Below are 15,656 nucleotides of genomic sequence, written 5' to 3'. Positions count from 1 at the left end.
CTGACTGCTTAAGCAGTACAATGCAGGACAGACCGCCAAACTCCTTCTAAAAGACGGGTCTGAACCAGATCTACCAACAGGGGAATATGGTAGCTATCTCATGATTCAGCCAAAGAGGAAGTAAAGGAATCGGACACACCTACCTGTGCAATGCTGTGAGTCTCTCTGAACACACCTGATGGCAGTTCCATAACCTGTGAGACGAAAAGATGCACAGAAATCAACTTTAATCCGATGTTAAAGGTATATGACATAAGGTCAAAGTACTATCTTTAATAGTTTTCATTACCATGTGGTCTTAAACTACCTTTTCTGTTGTTTCAATGAATATTATTTAATCAAGAAGTGACAAAGCTTTAACACACTTCCTTAATTTTATAAGACAGGTCCACTGGAGAGGAATAAATCCATGTAATATTGCAAACAAACTCTTATGCACAGTCTAAGTTTCACAAATATGCTGGGAACGTGAGGTCCTGAGCACTGCAGAACAGGCTTTCATTAAGGATATTCATCTCTGTATCAGCGTCCCAGTCCTTGCTGCTGAAAAACACCCCTACAGTATGATGCTGCCACCACCGTGCTTCACTGTTGGAATGGTATTGGCAGGCGATGAACAGCTCCTGGTTTCCTCCAGATGTAACATTCTGAAACAGGGCCAAACAGTTCAATCTTGGTTTCAGCAGACCAGAGAATCTTGTTTTCACAGTCTGAGAATCTTTTTGGTGCTTTTTTGGAAACTCCAAACGTTTTGCACTGAGGAGAGGATTCTGTCCAGCCACTCTGCCATAAAGCCCAGATCAATGGAGGGTTGCAGTGATGGTTGTCCTTCTGGAACCTTGTCCCGTCACCACACAGGATCTGTAACTCAGAGTGACCATCAGGTTCTTGGTCTCCTCTCTCACTAAGGCCTTTCTCCCCTGACTGCTCAGTTTGGCCGGGCTACCAGCTCTTGGAAGAGTCCTGGTTGTGCCAATCTTCTTCCATTTGACAATTATGGAGACCACTGTGCTCTTGGGAACCTTTTTTTAGCCTTCCCCAGATCTGTGACTGTCAACAATCCTGTCTCTGAGCTCTGCAGACAGCTCCTTTGACCACCTGGCTTGGTTTTTGCTCTGATATGCAGAGAGGTGTGTGCCTTTCCAAATCATGTCCACAGGTGGACTCCATCAAGGTGTAGAAACGAGTGTTGTTGCAAAGGATCTGATTACTTATGCCAAAGTTATAATTTAGTTTTCTATTTTTTATAAATTTGCAAAAATTTATGAAATTCTCTTTTCACCTTGTCATGATGGGGTACTGAGTGTAGATTAATGAAATATTTTTTCTTAATTGCAGCATCATGCAAAATTTAAGAAAATAAAATAAGCAATCATCAGAACAAAAAACGTATCTAAAGCTTTTTTCACACTTGCATGCACTAAAAAAAAATCTAATTTAAGTTCTTGAATCAATGACCATTTCTGTTGTCTTGGATTTGCTGAGCTCAAGGTGAGATTCATCAGACCAGGTAAGACTTTGCATCCATTTTTGTGCAATTTCATCCAAAATATCCCACAGACTTTTCCTCTATATACATTACAAAGCTGACTAATACACTGAAATGAAGAGTTGTTACAAAGTTTCATCCCACTTGGCTTAGCTGGCCTGTTTTAAAATGTTTCCTACTAAATTATTTTGTAAAACTGAAATTGTGTCATGAATTTTTTGCAAACTCGCCTTAAAAACAAACCCAAATATTCTGAAATACTGTTCCATCCCCTGATGTTCCTGCTCCTTTGAGAGACACTGCTCTAGAAAATGTTCTTGCCATCTTTCTGTCACATTTTCCTCCCTTTTCACGCTGATCTACTTTTTCCAATTATCAGCGCCCGTGTGGAGGAAGGGCTGCCTCGGTGTAGCTGCAGTGTTTGTATGTGTGAGTCCATTCAAGCATTCTTCCTCTGTATCACGGCTGCAAACTGATGTGCAACCATGAGGAAAATTAATTTCTTATTATGTGGATCTCCCCTCAAACCTGAATTCCTCTCTCCCTGCCTGCATGTGTCCAGCATGTAAACAAAACACTCTTCTCCTTTCTCCATTTGTTACACACTTTTACCATTCTGCTCTACAATTGCCTGCAGTCCTACCAGCTCCATACATCAAACTGGTCTTAAAAGCCTCTTTTCCTGCTGACTTTATTCTTCCTATCTCTGATGAATGCCGGTTGTTTGACACAGGAAAGTCAAACACCAATCCTGCAGCCGTGTCTACAGGAGAACATTGAGGGATTTCCCCCGGGTAAATGCTTCCTGATTGGATCTTTGTGGTGTGCAGTAAGTCCTGCATGCAGATGTAAACACAAACACAACAGATGAACCTTTCTCTACTGCATTCAGCCTTAAAGCTGCACAATCACTACAGCAAAAATTAAATAAATGCTGCAAGCTTTCAATCCAAGAACTAATTTGCATCTTTGCTTCTTGTGGAGGCATCTGATTAGTATGTGGACTTATCTTCAATGCCATAAAAATGCCTCGCTGCAGCCCAGTAAACCAGCAAAATGCATGATTTAGTTTCTGTTTGCTCCTGCAAAAGACAGAAGCCTGGTCCTCCAACATTTCAGACTGATTTTAATCAAATCTGTTTATCTGGAATGAGACGATTTGATAGGACAACTGTCTGACGCCGCTGAAGCATCTTTGTAAACAAACAAGATGTCTGCCCCTGATGGGTGAATATTCTGACTTTTCTTTCAACTTCAGCCAGGGCAAAGTAGGCCAGATTTATATATACAGCCTGTATCAGCATCATCATTTCAGTTACATCACCTTTTCTTCTAAAATCACTCATTTTTGTTAGAACAAAAGGTATTGAAAATTAATTTCTTTCCCTTTCTTGCTTGTTGTACACCTCAATTTGCTCAGCATTGCAGGGTGTTGTTCTTTGCTCTTCATAATCCACCACACATTTTCAGCCATGCTGTTGTAACTTGTGCAGATTGTTGCTTGGCATAGTCTCACAGAAATAAACAGGGACGTCCCTGAAAAAGATGTCATTGGGATGGAAGCATATCTTGCTCCAAAAGCTGTTTGCACCTTTCAGTATTAATGCAGCCTTTACGGATGTGGAAGTGACCCATGCCATGAGCACTAATACACCCCCACACCATCACAGATGCTGGCATTTCAATTTTGCATTGACAGCAGTCTGGATGGTGTTTTGCACAAAAGCCTGGCTATTATTTCCAAAAACAATTTAAATGCGGACTTGACAGCACACTTTTCCACCTCACATAGTAAGGGTGAAAAGCTGTCTTAAAGTGGTTCCCTGTTCCAAGTGCTCCCAGAATGCTTTGCAAGCAGTTCACAGTGAGAAGCTAGAAGGCATTGCCTCTTTAAAACACCTTTTCTTCTCATTATGTGAAACAAATAGGGACATCTTGGTTAACAGTGCATGTTTGGGCTGTTGGGAATCTGCCATGCGAACAACAAAGACTCAGGCCAAGCAAACATTGCAGAGGCCTGGTTTTGTAGTTTGGAGGGAAACTTTCAGACAATGGGCCATAAAAACAGGAGTTATCATCCCAAGATCCTTTGCAGCAGCTAGAAGACATGTCCTCCCTGATAGGAGGAGACCAGTGGAGACTCTGCAAGGGGTCCAGGTGATAAAAATATCCTGTGACCTTTCCTCAGTGGCTTTTCCACCACCATTCAAGCAACAGAGCAGCTCTCTTCCACTGTTGCTTGTGCTCCCAGCTTCACCTGAAAGTTTGGCACAGTCAGCCAGTCAAGTATAAAGAGTTCTTTCCTTCCTTTGATTCAAGTACCCGAAGGACACATAACTCTTCTCCTGCCTCAAAAGGACGATACGAGCCCTGCTCTCCTCCTAAAGCTGACACCGATCTTGACACCACAGCACTTTTAACTTGCTGGAACCATGGAAGGAACACAAATGGACTGACCTCTGCTAACTCCAGGACCCAGCTGGACATCAGACTCAAATTTATCTAATACAAAGTGAAATATTTTAAGGCAAGATGAGCTTACAGCTCATGAAAATTAAAAGTCCACTATCTAAAAATATTAGAATATTGTGGAAAAAGTCCACTTTGCAAAGGCTTCTTGAGCCCTCAATCTCTCCCTGTGGTTTAGTACACACAGCCACAATCATGGGGAAGACTGCTGATCTGACTCTAGTCCAGAAGACAATCGATGACACCCTTCACAAGAAGGGTAAGCTACAGAAGGTCACTGCTGAAAGAGCAGGCTGTTTTCAGCTGTATCAAAGCATGCTCATTGGAAGTTGACTGGATAGGAAAAGCTAAGCAAGAAAAAGAGGAAAAGCAACAGGGATGAGCTCAGCCTTCAGAGGAGTGTCAAACAAAGCAGATTCAAGAAGTTAGGGGAGCTTCACAAGGAGTGGACCAAGGCTGGAGTCAGCGGATGAAGGGCCACCACACACACACGCTACTTGGGCTGAGAGATTTGCGCAGCATGTGGCCATCTTTTTTTGCTGAAAGCCTTGAATTATAAACATGCAACCTGAAATGACAATCAAGCCATGCCTCGGTCTGAAAGCCTGCAGTCATGGACTAAACAGAATACTTTAAGATGGACAGGGCTCTACTTGTGATTCTGGCAAAGTCAATTTAAAGAACACTTTAGAGCTGGACTACCTGCAACCCTCGTTTCAATTAAAATGGGGAATTGCTCGGCCCACACAGTCTTGAGAAGAGATTTTTTTTAAAAAGAGTTTTTGATAATATCTGACATTAAAAATAGTTTCGATGCTAAATGACACTTCCAACTTGAACATCATGTACACTACTATCTTAAGCCAGAATGCCAGAAGATTGGATTGTTTTCAGTTCAGTCAGCCGTCCATAATGAAACCCAGTCTTAATAGGTGCTCTCCTTAAGTGTCCTAAAATACAAACAGAAGTTACAGAAGAAACAACGAAAGAATTTGAAAAATATCCAAACAGGCAGCCCTTAAATGCTTCAACATGCACGCAACAACTCTGCTACACTCGCTCTCATTCATTTCCATCACAGCAGCGTTAATCGCTGACACTCATCTGTGACTCGTTTAATTACTCACAGTAATTAGCCAGAGGCAGCGCTGCTCGTCTCTCTCTGTCTCACCTCTCCTTCTGTCTCGATGTTTCTAACGGTGTGAATATCAGCCAGCATGCCAGCATACTGAGAGCAGCACACGCCTGCTTTCATACATTAAGACTGGCATCATAAAAATGGCTTCAAGAGTTTATTCCCACCATAAAATGACCCTCAGAGACCCTTATCTACGCTTTTTAATGTTCTAGCACACCCCATTTGGATTTCTTTGTTTTTCGAATCATCGCCGACACAATATTTGGTGATTTCTTTGTCAACGAAAAACAGCATCACATCCATCCAAGCTCTTCCTTCTCTGTTCAGTTGGCTAATTGAATTTGCAGCTGACTTTTAATTAAGAGCGGGGCTAATTTGCATAAAGTCTGATCATTTGCATATGGCGGACGACGGCCCCTCCCCCTACATGTCTGAGTGCCTGGCACAGAGCCAAGAGCAGGGTGGAAACTGATACGGTGGAGAGGAATAAGAAAGGAGGAAGGGAGGAAGGGAGGAGAAGGTGAGGCGTCTGCACACAAAGGAGAGGACAAACAGCAGATGGAGGACGGAGGAGACAAATGGGGGCAAACAACTCATCATGGCATGAGAACCCACGAGGTAGACGCACATACACAGAAAACAAATGTATGCTCAACATGAAGCCCCGCACACATGCACGCAGAGCGTCACCACGGCACAAATATCTCTACAGATTTTCCAATCAAGCTGGCTAATTAATAAATCAAAAGAGGGAAAATGATGCAATGCATGCTAAGTAGAGAAGCTCGTCACACAAACAGGTGTTAATTGGTGGCACATCGACGGTATGCAGATGAGCTGGTGGGCTTGATAACGAGATATGGCAACGAGGTGCAATCTAATGCATCTAAAGAAAAACACCTAGGTAGCTGTAAATTAGGGCTGAATGATCCTTGAGGAAAGGGACATTGATATCATAAAAAACAGAAGTTACTTTGAATGAGTGCAGGCTTAATATGAGACAGTTACATTTGAAACTCTCCTACATTATTGAATTATTTTTGACTTTCACTCTATTGTTATGCATCAACTTTGGCTACAGCTGCATCCAAAAACAAATCAGATATTTTTCTCCACTCTTAAATTAACAACAATTTATCTGAGGTTAGCTGCATGTAAGTGTTTTTGCACATGCACTATATGGATAAAAGTATTAGGCCACCTGACATTCCACCAGTTGGGACTGTAATAATTCTGTACTCAAATACATGTACTTTAATATGGAGTTAGTCCCCCTATTGCAGCTGTAACAGCCTCCACTCTACTTGTAAGGCTTCCCACAAGATTTTGGAGTGTTTCTGTGGGAATTTGTGCCCATTCATCCTGCAGAGCATCTATGCTTGATGAGAAGGCCTGGCTCACAGTCTCTGTTAATCCAAAAGGTGCTTGATGGGGTTGAGGTCAGGGCTCTGTACAGGCCAATCAAGTTCTTCCTACTGACTTCATCAAACCATGTCTCTATAGTCCTTGCTTTGTCCCCATAGCTTCCCCAAACTGCTGCCACACAGCTGGAAGCATAGCATTGTCCAAAATGTCTTGAGGAATTAAGATCGCCTTCACTGGAAATAAGGGGCCTAGCCCAAACCCTGAAAAACAGCCCCATATTATCCCTCCTCCACCAAACCTCACAGTTGGCACAATGCATTCAGGCGGGTAACGTCTTCCCAGCATCCATCAAGGTTCTCCCATCTGACTACCAAACTGACAAGCATGATTCCACTGCTACACAAGTCAGTGTGCTTTACACCACACCATCTGACACTTGGCAATGGACTTGGGGATGTGAGGATTGCATGCAGCTGCTCATCCATAGAAACCCATTTAAGAAGCTCCCATAACAGTTTTTGTGCTTACTTTTACACACCATGTGCATTGGCAGTCATTGACACTGCTCTGTGATTATATGTGGCCTTTTGCTTTGTAGCCTCAACTCAGGACATAATTTGGGGGGTCAAATCTGGCCTAAAGTCAGGCTTAGAATGATACAGGAGGCTTTTATTTGTTTTCCCGCAGTTGCAAAAGCAAGAAACAAGGAGAAGCCATGATCTCATGGTGAAACGCCAAAAGGTCAGATGTTGTACAAGTCTATTGCAGGTAAAATAGCCTAAGTGAAGAGATGTAAGCTGTGTAGCTGTCCTAAAGCTCCACTATAAGTCATTGATGCTACCCTTAGTCTAGGCAGTGGCTGAGTACAATGTCATGGAGGGATTTTCCTGCAAACTCTGTCACAGCTCACCCTGCTGATCAGGAAAAATCTGGTGTTCATGGTTCATGATAATCAGTCTCCTGAGTGTCGATATTTAGAGAGTGTTTTCACTTTATTAATGCCCATTTCCCCATGTGGATCAAAATGGCGACTGGCTGCACCACTCCTCAAGATGGAGTCTGCTGTTTTCCATCTTTTGCAGTATTCAGACAACAACGCCAATTTCTGGAACAAACCGTGGACCTTCATGTCAAAAGTTAAGACCCTCACATTCTCACAGTCCTCTCCTCCATGTCCTCGGGGAATAACCGGGAGAGAAGCAGCTGCGTCTCCGTTCACATCGGCCGTGACTTGTCCCCTCCTTGCACGCCGCCCAGCAGTCGTCCTGTTGGCAGCCACCCAGCGCTCCGCTACCCGCCTTAATGACGTTCATTAATGAGCTGCATCTTTGTGGATACTAATGAAGTCAGGCGACTCAGACAGAGTGAACCTGGGTTTGTAAGGACGCTGGCTGTTTTCAGACTTGGTGTTTTCACATGAGCTGGTGCTGAGTTTAAGTTTGTCAGGTTTTTATACGCTATATGAATTCTTAGCATTTGTCTGCTTAAATGCAGAGTTGAGGTTGAGTATGTAGACAGCTGCAGGTTCTCCTAATGGCAATCAGCAGTTTTGATCCTTGCAGATGTCTTCCCAAATTTGCCACTCTGCTGTTAGACTTCAAATTCAAGTTTTCCATCCACCCTTTTGCAGCTTGCTAGACAGACAGTCAAGGCATCATTTTATTATGGGACAAATAATAACAGACGGATGACGTGTGTTGGACAGAACTGGCCAGATATGAAGGATGGAATTTACCAGAGTAAAACAAGTTTGCAGGAAGGACAAATACTTCTGGTCAATTTGTGTGAATGTGCTGCAAAAGGACACTCAGTTTTTATTCAAGTAGAAGTTTAGATGCTTGCAGAAAAGGAAATTAAAAGTTCAATTCTCACAAAAAACCCTCCAAAATCTAATGGAAAGCCCTGCTAGAGCAGGGGTCTCAACCTTTTCAGCCTGCGACCCCCAAAATAAAGGTGCTAGAGACCGGGGCCTCCTGCTGTACCTGAAGGTGATCACAGCATTGTACAATTAAAAATAGTTAGTTGCAGATGAGGCTGCCTAAATGGGAGGGCTTTCTGGGACCCAGCCAAACTGGTGGCCCATGGAGGTCAGCAAAATCCTAGACCACTGTAAAGTTCACCTGTGTAAACCAAATTTTATATTTAACCTGAAAAAATAAACCTTCATATCAAAGAAACAAAAATCTTTTTTAAAATCTTTTGTGTAGTAAATTGCCTTCTTAAAAATGTTAATCCCTTTTGTTAAAAAAAATTAACATTGGTTAGAAAATTGCTAAAATCGGTTAACAATGGCAAAATCATGGTGGAAAAGGTGATGAAATTGGATTTAAAAGTAGCAGAGATGAGGTAGAAGTGGCAAAAAAACAGAAAATTTGCAAATGGCAAAAGAATAACTGAATAAAAGGCAAAAAATGGTTTAAGGTGGCAAAAATGGGCATAAGTATTGGTTATAGGGAGTTAAAAAGTGGCTGAAATGGCTTCAAACTGGCAAAAATGGATGGAATGGTAAAGTGGGATGAAAAATTGTTATAAACTAACATAAAAGTGTTAACTGAGAAAAAACATAGGCATATATTGATAGAAATTGGTTTAAAGTAAAAATGGGCATATCTGATAGTGAAATATGGTTAAAATGGGAAAAATTGGGTGTAAAAAGTGGTAAAAAGGGGTCGAAAGTGGCAATAATGGGTCCACAGAGGCAACATTAGGCCTAAGTAGCAGAAACTAGTTTAGAAGTGGCAAAAACAGGCAAAAAGAGGGCGGAGAGGGTTTAAAACTGACAAAAATTGATGTTAAATGGTAAAAATGTGTTAAAATTGGTGGAAAATATGAAGTAAAGGGCTTAAAATTTGAAAAAATTGGTGTAAAGTGGCAACAGTATAATTTAAAAATATTCTTAGTTTTTTAGGGCATCTGGAGACACCCTCTCAGTGTCTCGCGACCCCCAAGGTTGAGAACCATTGTGCTAGAGGAGTGGAGGCTGTTGTAGCTGCAAAGGGGGGTGACTCCATATTAAAGTACAAGTATTTTACCACAATGTCATCCCAGTCCCCGCTGTTGTAATGGCCAGGCAGCTGAATACTTTTGTCCATATAGTTTATCTCTAGGGCTGTTCTGAACTCCAACATAAAATGTCTACAGCCTTTAATTCAAACATCATCGTGTTGTACCTCAGGATGCTGACGTCTGCACATCCTCACACTGATCCAGATCTTCTCTGCAGCTCATCCTCCTCCATCTTTCCAACTAAAGAAAGAAAACACTCACTTATGCATTCAAGCAATTAGTACTAATCATGCACGCACTGACCGGGCAGGCGGCCATATTGATTTCAGAGACTAATCAAGGAAAAGCTTAATGGCATGACGATTAAAGTGCTTCAGAGTGTGAATTACACCTGAGATTAAATGCCACAGAGATCCAGTGTGGTAGAAAATTATCTAAAGTCTGAATCCTCCGATGTGAACGCAGTCATGCAGTCCAGTTGTTCGTCTCGCTCTCTGCCGACTGGATCTGTAAAATAAACTCATGATAGAAACAACACAGTAAAAGAAATTTCAATTTTGGAAAAGGAAAATCACAGAAAGTGTATGTACAACTTTAATCTTTATTTAAAATAATATAAAGGAAATTTTGTTATCAATAATACAAGTACAAAAAAATTTGCAGGACAGACGCATATACAGGACAAGGCTTGAGTGACAGTTAAAGACTTTATATAATTCAAACAGATAAAGATCCTTGGTATATTTTGGAAAAAGCGATCTGGTCGATAAAAAAATGTTTTTTTTTGCAGAAAAACAAGAAAGAAGATAAAGAAATGTCTAAACGATGTCTATTTGGCACCAACAAACCTGCTCTTTCCAGTTTCAGCCTTCAAACTCACAAACATTTTCCAATAAATAAGGCACTGTGACGGGCCAACAGGCAGGAAAATCACGGGCATGAATAATGTGAAAAAGTGGACCGAAACTGATGACAAACGTTCACATTTTATATCGTGCATAAATACGTATTCATCTTAAATCACTCTTTAGATATTCCTATCAATAAAAAAGACATTTATTACTAAGAATAAAAAAAAACATACTCAACATGGCATGAACATCAAAGCAGAACATGTGAGGAAAGAGGAACTGAAATATGTTACGTGGTTTTTGATAACCTGTTTTTAGTGAATAATGGAGGAAAGATCTGAGTAACGCTGCGTCACAACAACAGACTAGTGCTGGAAAAGAGCTGCTGGGCCCCATTCCAACATGTTTATAAAGACAGCCGTCTGCAGTGATCGAGTGCAATACTGAACATCATCACTTCCCACGTACGCTCATACAAGGACAGAAAATATATGGAAGCCGTAAGAGGAAATGCATCTGTTTACCTTTTATTTACTCTACCTGAAATAAACAAATCTTTACTGGTTGTTTTCTTGATATCTTTGCAAATTTATCTCGTATCCAAAACAAGCTTTGCTCTCCCAAGATAATGAGGTAAATTACCCAGTTTTCTGAAGATTATGAGATGCCTTGATCAAGATTATGAATGGGAATTTTTCCAATAATGCAAACATGGAGTAAATAAAATGTTTGGATGCATGTTCCCTTAAGGCTTCCGTAGAAAGATGTGCTTTTGTTATTGAATAACTTCTGAAAAGGCACTGCTAAAAACATCTAACATGAAAAGAGTAAAAAGTGGACGAGGTTAACATGATGATTAAGGCAGTTCTGACGCTGAAAGATTTTAAAGCATCGGTCTGTTGAGTTTGGCAGATGCTCTTTGTTTGGCACCTCTGAGGTGTCAGAAAAATCAAGCTGCAGCACGTTAATCAAACTTCTCTTCGCTCTCTTTGTCTGCAATAGTGAGAGGGTAGTCGAGCTGGACGTGAGGAATCCAATAAGCTGCTGAAAGTTGCTGAAAGTAAAAGTCCCTCTGGCGGGTTTTTGAGTTTCAGTCCACCTGTGCGATGGAGACGGATGGAGTGGAGGGAAGACTGTCAATAAAGGTCAGAGTCTCATAAAAACGAGTGACACCCAGGTGCACCCAGGTGAGGTTGCCTGCAGGTCGTGTTTACATCTCGTGGGCAGAGAGATGGTGCTCTGGAAGGCCGTTTGCGTGAGCCACCACCGTGTTGTTCTCGTTGAGGCGTCTCACGCGGTACATTTCATAGTGGATGCTGCTGGTGATGTCCTTGATGTTCTGCATGTGGGTCCTGAAAGAAACATAGAAATAAAGTCATTAAAAACATGATATAAAGTCATTAAAAACATAAAATACTGGAGAAACCTTCATGCAAACCGCTATAGTGTGTGGTTTACATTTGCTTTATTTAAAGGGGCCACATTTTCATGGAAAATTTGAATTGTTTAGGTTTTTTAACTAAGTTCCATGTTCATACAACAACATTGTCAAACTGGGCTTTTAATTTAAAAAGCACACCCTGGAAGTGTAACTGTACTGTGTTTTTGTTTTTTGTTACACATTCCACTAATGTGGACATACATATCTGCTAAAATTAGGTAAACAGGCTGTATTTTGGGCGAGAGAGGGTGGTAAAAATAGACAAGCTTTCTATTTTTCTAGATTCTTGGGGAATTAGACATGATGTTCATGCAAGCAGTCCTAACTTGCTAGCATGCACGGCGACATAAAAATCAAATCGTGATGTGAAAAATCAAGACACAGTCATTAGGTGGCTACTATACATTCGGTCTTAAAGAACCATAAAACCTCTGTAGGAAAAATACCAGTCCAGATCCTGGTGGTAACTTTCTAATGTCCTTTTAATGACCTGACTCCTGTAAAAAGGTCTCTGTTTTCAGAGGGAACTAAGCTTTGCCAGCCTAAACAAGAATGGAGATGGAATGGTTTTCAAAAGCTACCACTCTTGAAGTCATTCAAAGCTTTACATTTTTAACAGCCACACGTAAATGAACTGTTTAAACATAATAATAGGTTACTTTTTCAGCTGAAATCGTCATTGTGTACAGAAAGTCTTGGATTTTTTAACCTCTGATCACAGGTTTTTACTTTTAAGAGTAAGACAAAGAAGCATAATTTCAAACAGTTCTCTTCCCATAAATCTTTAACCAATAAGAAGAAAAAAACAATACTTTCAAAGCCAGAATTTGTCCTGTAAGCAACTTAAAGAAAGCGCCCCCATTTTCACTGTGAATGGACTTAAATGGTACCTTAACGGGACAGTTACACTAAGGTCAGTAGCCCTGCTCCATCTGATGCTGAAGCATACTTGTCCCCTCTCACCAGTCTCCCACTGATCTGCACTCACATCGCTCCAAGCTCAACAGAGCCTGAGCACGTTAACACCATCATAGTGAAAATAAAACGCAGTTTGCAAGATGCTTACTCTGTCAGTCGACACAACAGAGAAATACAGTTTAAAATGACCGTCAACAGTAATGATTTTATTCATCATACACCAATGTACTGCTTCAGGGTAGTACAGAAGAAGACACCACCAAGAAACTGGACATTCAGGACAAAACATTCATTGGCTCAGCACATATTTTCTAGCATGAGTGTGGCCTACTTTTAAAAATAATATTAGATTAATCTTGTAATCAATCCACCTGTTAAATCTGTGCATACAGAATAATCATGCATCTTTTGCCTTCTTGCACTTTTGTCTTACAGGTGTGAAAATTTTGGTTTGATATAATAAAAGAAGGGCCAAAGTCCCTCAGTCTTCACTTATGCCTGGGCAGCAGATCCTGACTGTGGTATCATGACCATGAAATTGTTGAATTTATCGAAAAAATACGAATAAGTTCACATATTTTTTGGATTAATTATATGGGAAGTAAGATAAGTATCTAACTAAACAAGCTTGTAAAGTGCTTTTAAACAGCAACAGGAGGCTGCATAGAAACTGACAGAATTGACAACAGAGTGACAGTGATAATGAGATAATATTCTCTTACCTGATGAGGAGATCCCGTAAATAGGCAAACTCACAATGGGCAATGTTCTCAACTAAAGAAGACAGAGAAAAGATGAGCTATTAGGAATAATACAAAGTTTGTAAAAGCAGGCAATAGGATATGAAACTGGCAAATTAATTAACAAGACACAAACAGCACTAAGAGGAAACCTGCATATTAAGACATGTCAACTTTGAAGATTAACATCAGTGTCTTTTAAAGGTCTGTTAAACAAAGAAGCACATTTATTTATACCGTTTGACTAAATTAGAAATTTAAGGCTTCAATTGTTGTGCTAAGCAACCTAGTAGTGATGAAAATTTGGCTCAATTGTTCCTCTATTCACATCTTTTCCATAAGTGTGCCATCGTTAAGCCTTTTTATTTTAAGAGGAGAGCAGTTTTAGTCCTGAGAACAACAGGAAAGAAGTGCCTGTATGTACACTGAGGTAAATGCAATTAGAAAGATGTGGAAAGAAGACCAATGCAACCTTTTGGCATTACTTCCCAGAGTGCATTGGGCAAGAATTGCATCCTGCATGTAAATATCTTTTGTAGATTGTCTCCTAATATATAAATCTAATGACTTTCTTTGTACAACATAGATGGAAAGCCAAAAATGTTAGTCTAATAAATGCATGTCTTCATAATGCAGGATCCCTTTTAAACCATCAGGTGTGTTTTGTTCAAACATGATCCACTAGGTGGAGTCAGTGAGCTCTACTGTAGACACATAGACGCTGCATGTCGACTCAACAGCGAACAATGTAGATCTCTGTTACTAACATGTCTAAATCAAGCTCTGCTGAGGAGATAAGACTATCTACTCGATTAAAATCCTGCTGTGTGTGCCGAGTGTGTGCAGCGCTGCAGGAAATGAAACTTCCTTAATGAGACGTTTGATTGAGGGTGGGGCCTCCTGTCTGAAGTGGATAACATAATTCAATATTGAGAGACGAATGCAGCAGTCAGAATGGATGTTAAAGAAAATTAAACACTTCACTGGTGCTGCGATGCTGGCATTCTGATTAAACTGAGGAATATCAACTTAAAAAAGCAAGATAAAGGAGAACGAGCAGCCCCAACTATTTATTTTCCACTAGATTTGACATATTTGATAAAACAGCGATGAGGTCAACAACTGTTTTCCTCTCTTCAGCGTACTTTATTTCTCCTGTGAGCATCCATGGTTTATCTTGTGGTAGTAAATGGGATGTGCTTGTGTTTGTGTGGAGGGTAAACAGTAAACAAATGAGGCTTCTTCAGACGGATGGGGTGAGCTGCTGGTGCAAACAGCTATACAGCACGGTACTGTACGGTCGTCTGAAAACTGAAAGCTGCTCTGTGTATCAGACAGACAGACTTACTATCATCTCTTCATCTCCTTTTTCATCTTAAACGAGAACAAAAACAAACTTTTTGTTTTTTTTTAACATGCATAGAAAGCTGACTTTATCCTGTATGTTTCCACTGAAACTTTGTGTTTTTAAAGTAAGACAAAAATTAGGGATTTATTTGTCTAATTAAGACAGTCAAATTGTTTGATACTTTGAATTTTTTCAAAATGCATGAAAAGACATACATATATTTCATAAACCTGGCTATACACTACACAATTTGAACACTGATTTGCTGATTTGTCTTAAGTAATCATCAAGTACGTGGTATTAACATCATTATTTTGACACTCCTGATCGAGGCTAAGATTCCAAAGCAATATTCAAATTAGCCGATAAGAGGAAGCAGCCTAGAGTGTAATCAGCCTTATGTTGTGCACTTTTACAGCTCAATCAGGGTGGTAAACAAACAGAACTGTATCCTGAGCCACGGGGAATATTGAAAAAGATGACCAGCTTGTGGATTTATGGCAATAACACCCCTGTGAATGCCTTTATAATTTCACTTATAAGAAAAACATTAAAGCCCACAGCTAGCAGATCACCATCATCCATATTTGTTTATCTTATAAATTCAAGCTTAATTGTGAAGGTTTCTGTGCTTGTGGAATCATCGCTGTGAAACTGTTAGCACAGAAGCAGGTGTGTGGTCAAGCGGTCTGGGCGAATCATCTGCTGTGTGCATTTGGAGGAATATAATGTAAAAAAATCCGCTGAAACTCTCCTTATGTCTGTAGTCTCCCATATTTTTAAAAGTAGCTAAGATTTCAAAATCATGTAGCATATAACCAACCAAGGACTCTCTACACTGCACTAAATATAGACATTTCTATAAAAAATGCAGATAGTGTTTGTGCTGAA

General features: G+C 40.4%; 1 protein-coding gene and 1 long non-coding RNA gene across 8 annotated transcripts in view; both read right to left on the bottom strand.

Annotated features, from left to right (window-relative positions):
- Positions 1-7,691, bottom strand: part of LOC121529038 — a 50,119-nt gene extending 42,428 nt beyond the window's left edge. For both annotated transcript variants that reach the window (XR_005993553.1, XR_005993554.1), the window contains exons 1-2: positions 7,612-7,691; positions 144-194 (exon numbers count right to left, since the gene is read on the bottom strand). This is a non-coding gene — a long non-coding RNA (uncharacterized LOC121529038). The remainder of the gene's footprint in view (positions 1-143; positions 195-7,611) is intronic.
- A 2,357-nt stretch (positions 7,692-10,048) lies between these two features.
- LOC121529223 (septin-9-like) overlaps positions 10,049-15,656 on the bottom strand; it is a 136,000-nt gene continuing 130,392 nt past the window's right edge. For all 6 annotated transcript variants that reach the window (XM_041816986.1, XM_041816987.1, XM_041816989.1 and 3 more), the window contains 2 exons: positions 13,400-13,451; positions 10,049-11,670 (listed from right to left, as the gene is read on the bottom strand). In XM_041816986.1, the coding sequence (XP_041672920.1) occupies positions 11,529-11,670; positions 13,400-13,451 (194 nt within the window). In that variant the 3' untranslated portion in view covers positions 10,049-11,528. The remainder of the gene's footprint in view (positions 11,671-13,399; positions 13,452-15,656) is intronic.

The sequence above is a fragment of the Cheilinus undulatus genome, linkage group 21 (assembly GCF_018320785.1).
Source record: "Cheilinus undulatus linkage group 21, ASM1832078v1, whole genome shotgun sequence".
Lineage (NCBI taxonomy): Eukaryota > Metazoa > Chordata > Actinopteri > Labriformes > Labridae > Cheilinus > Cheilinus undulatus.
The sequence above is the reverse complement of the archived record's forward strand: the minus strand, read 5'-3'. Positions and strand labels throughout refer to the sequence as shown.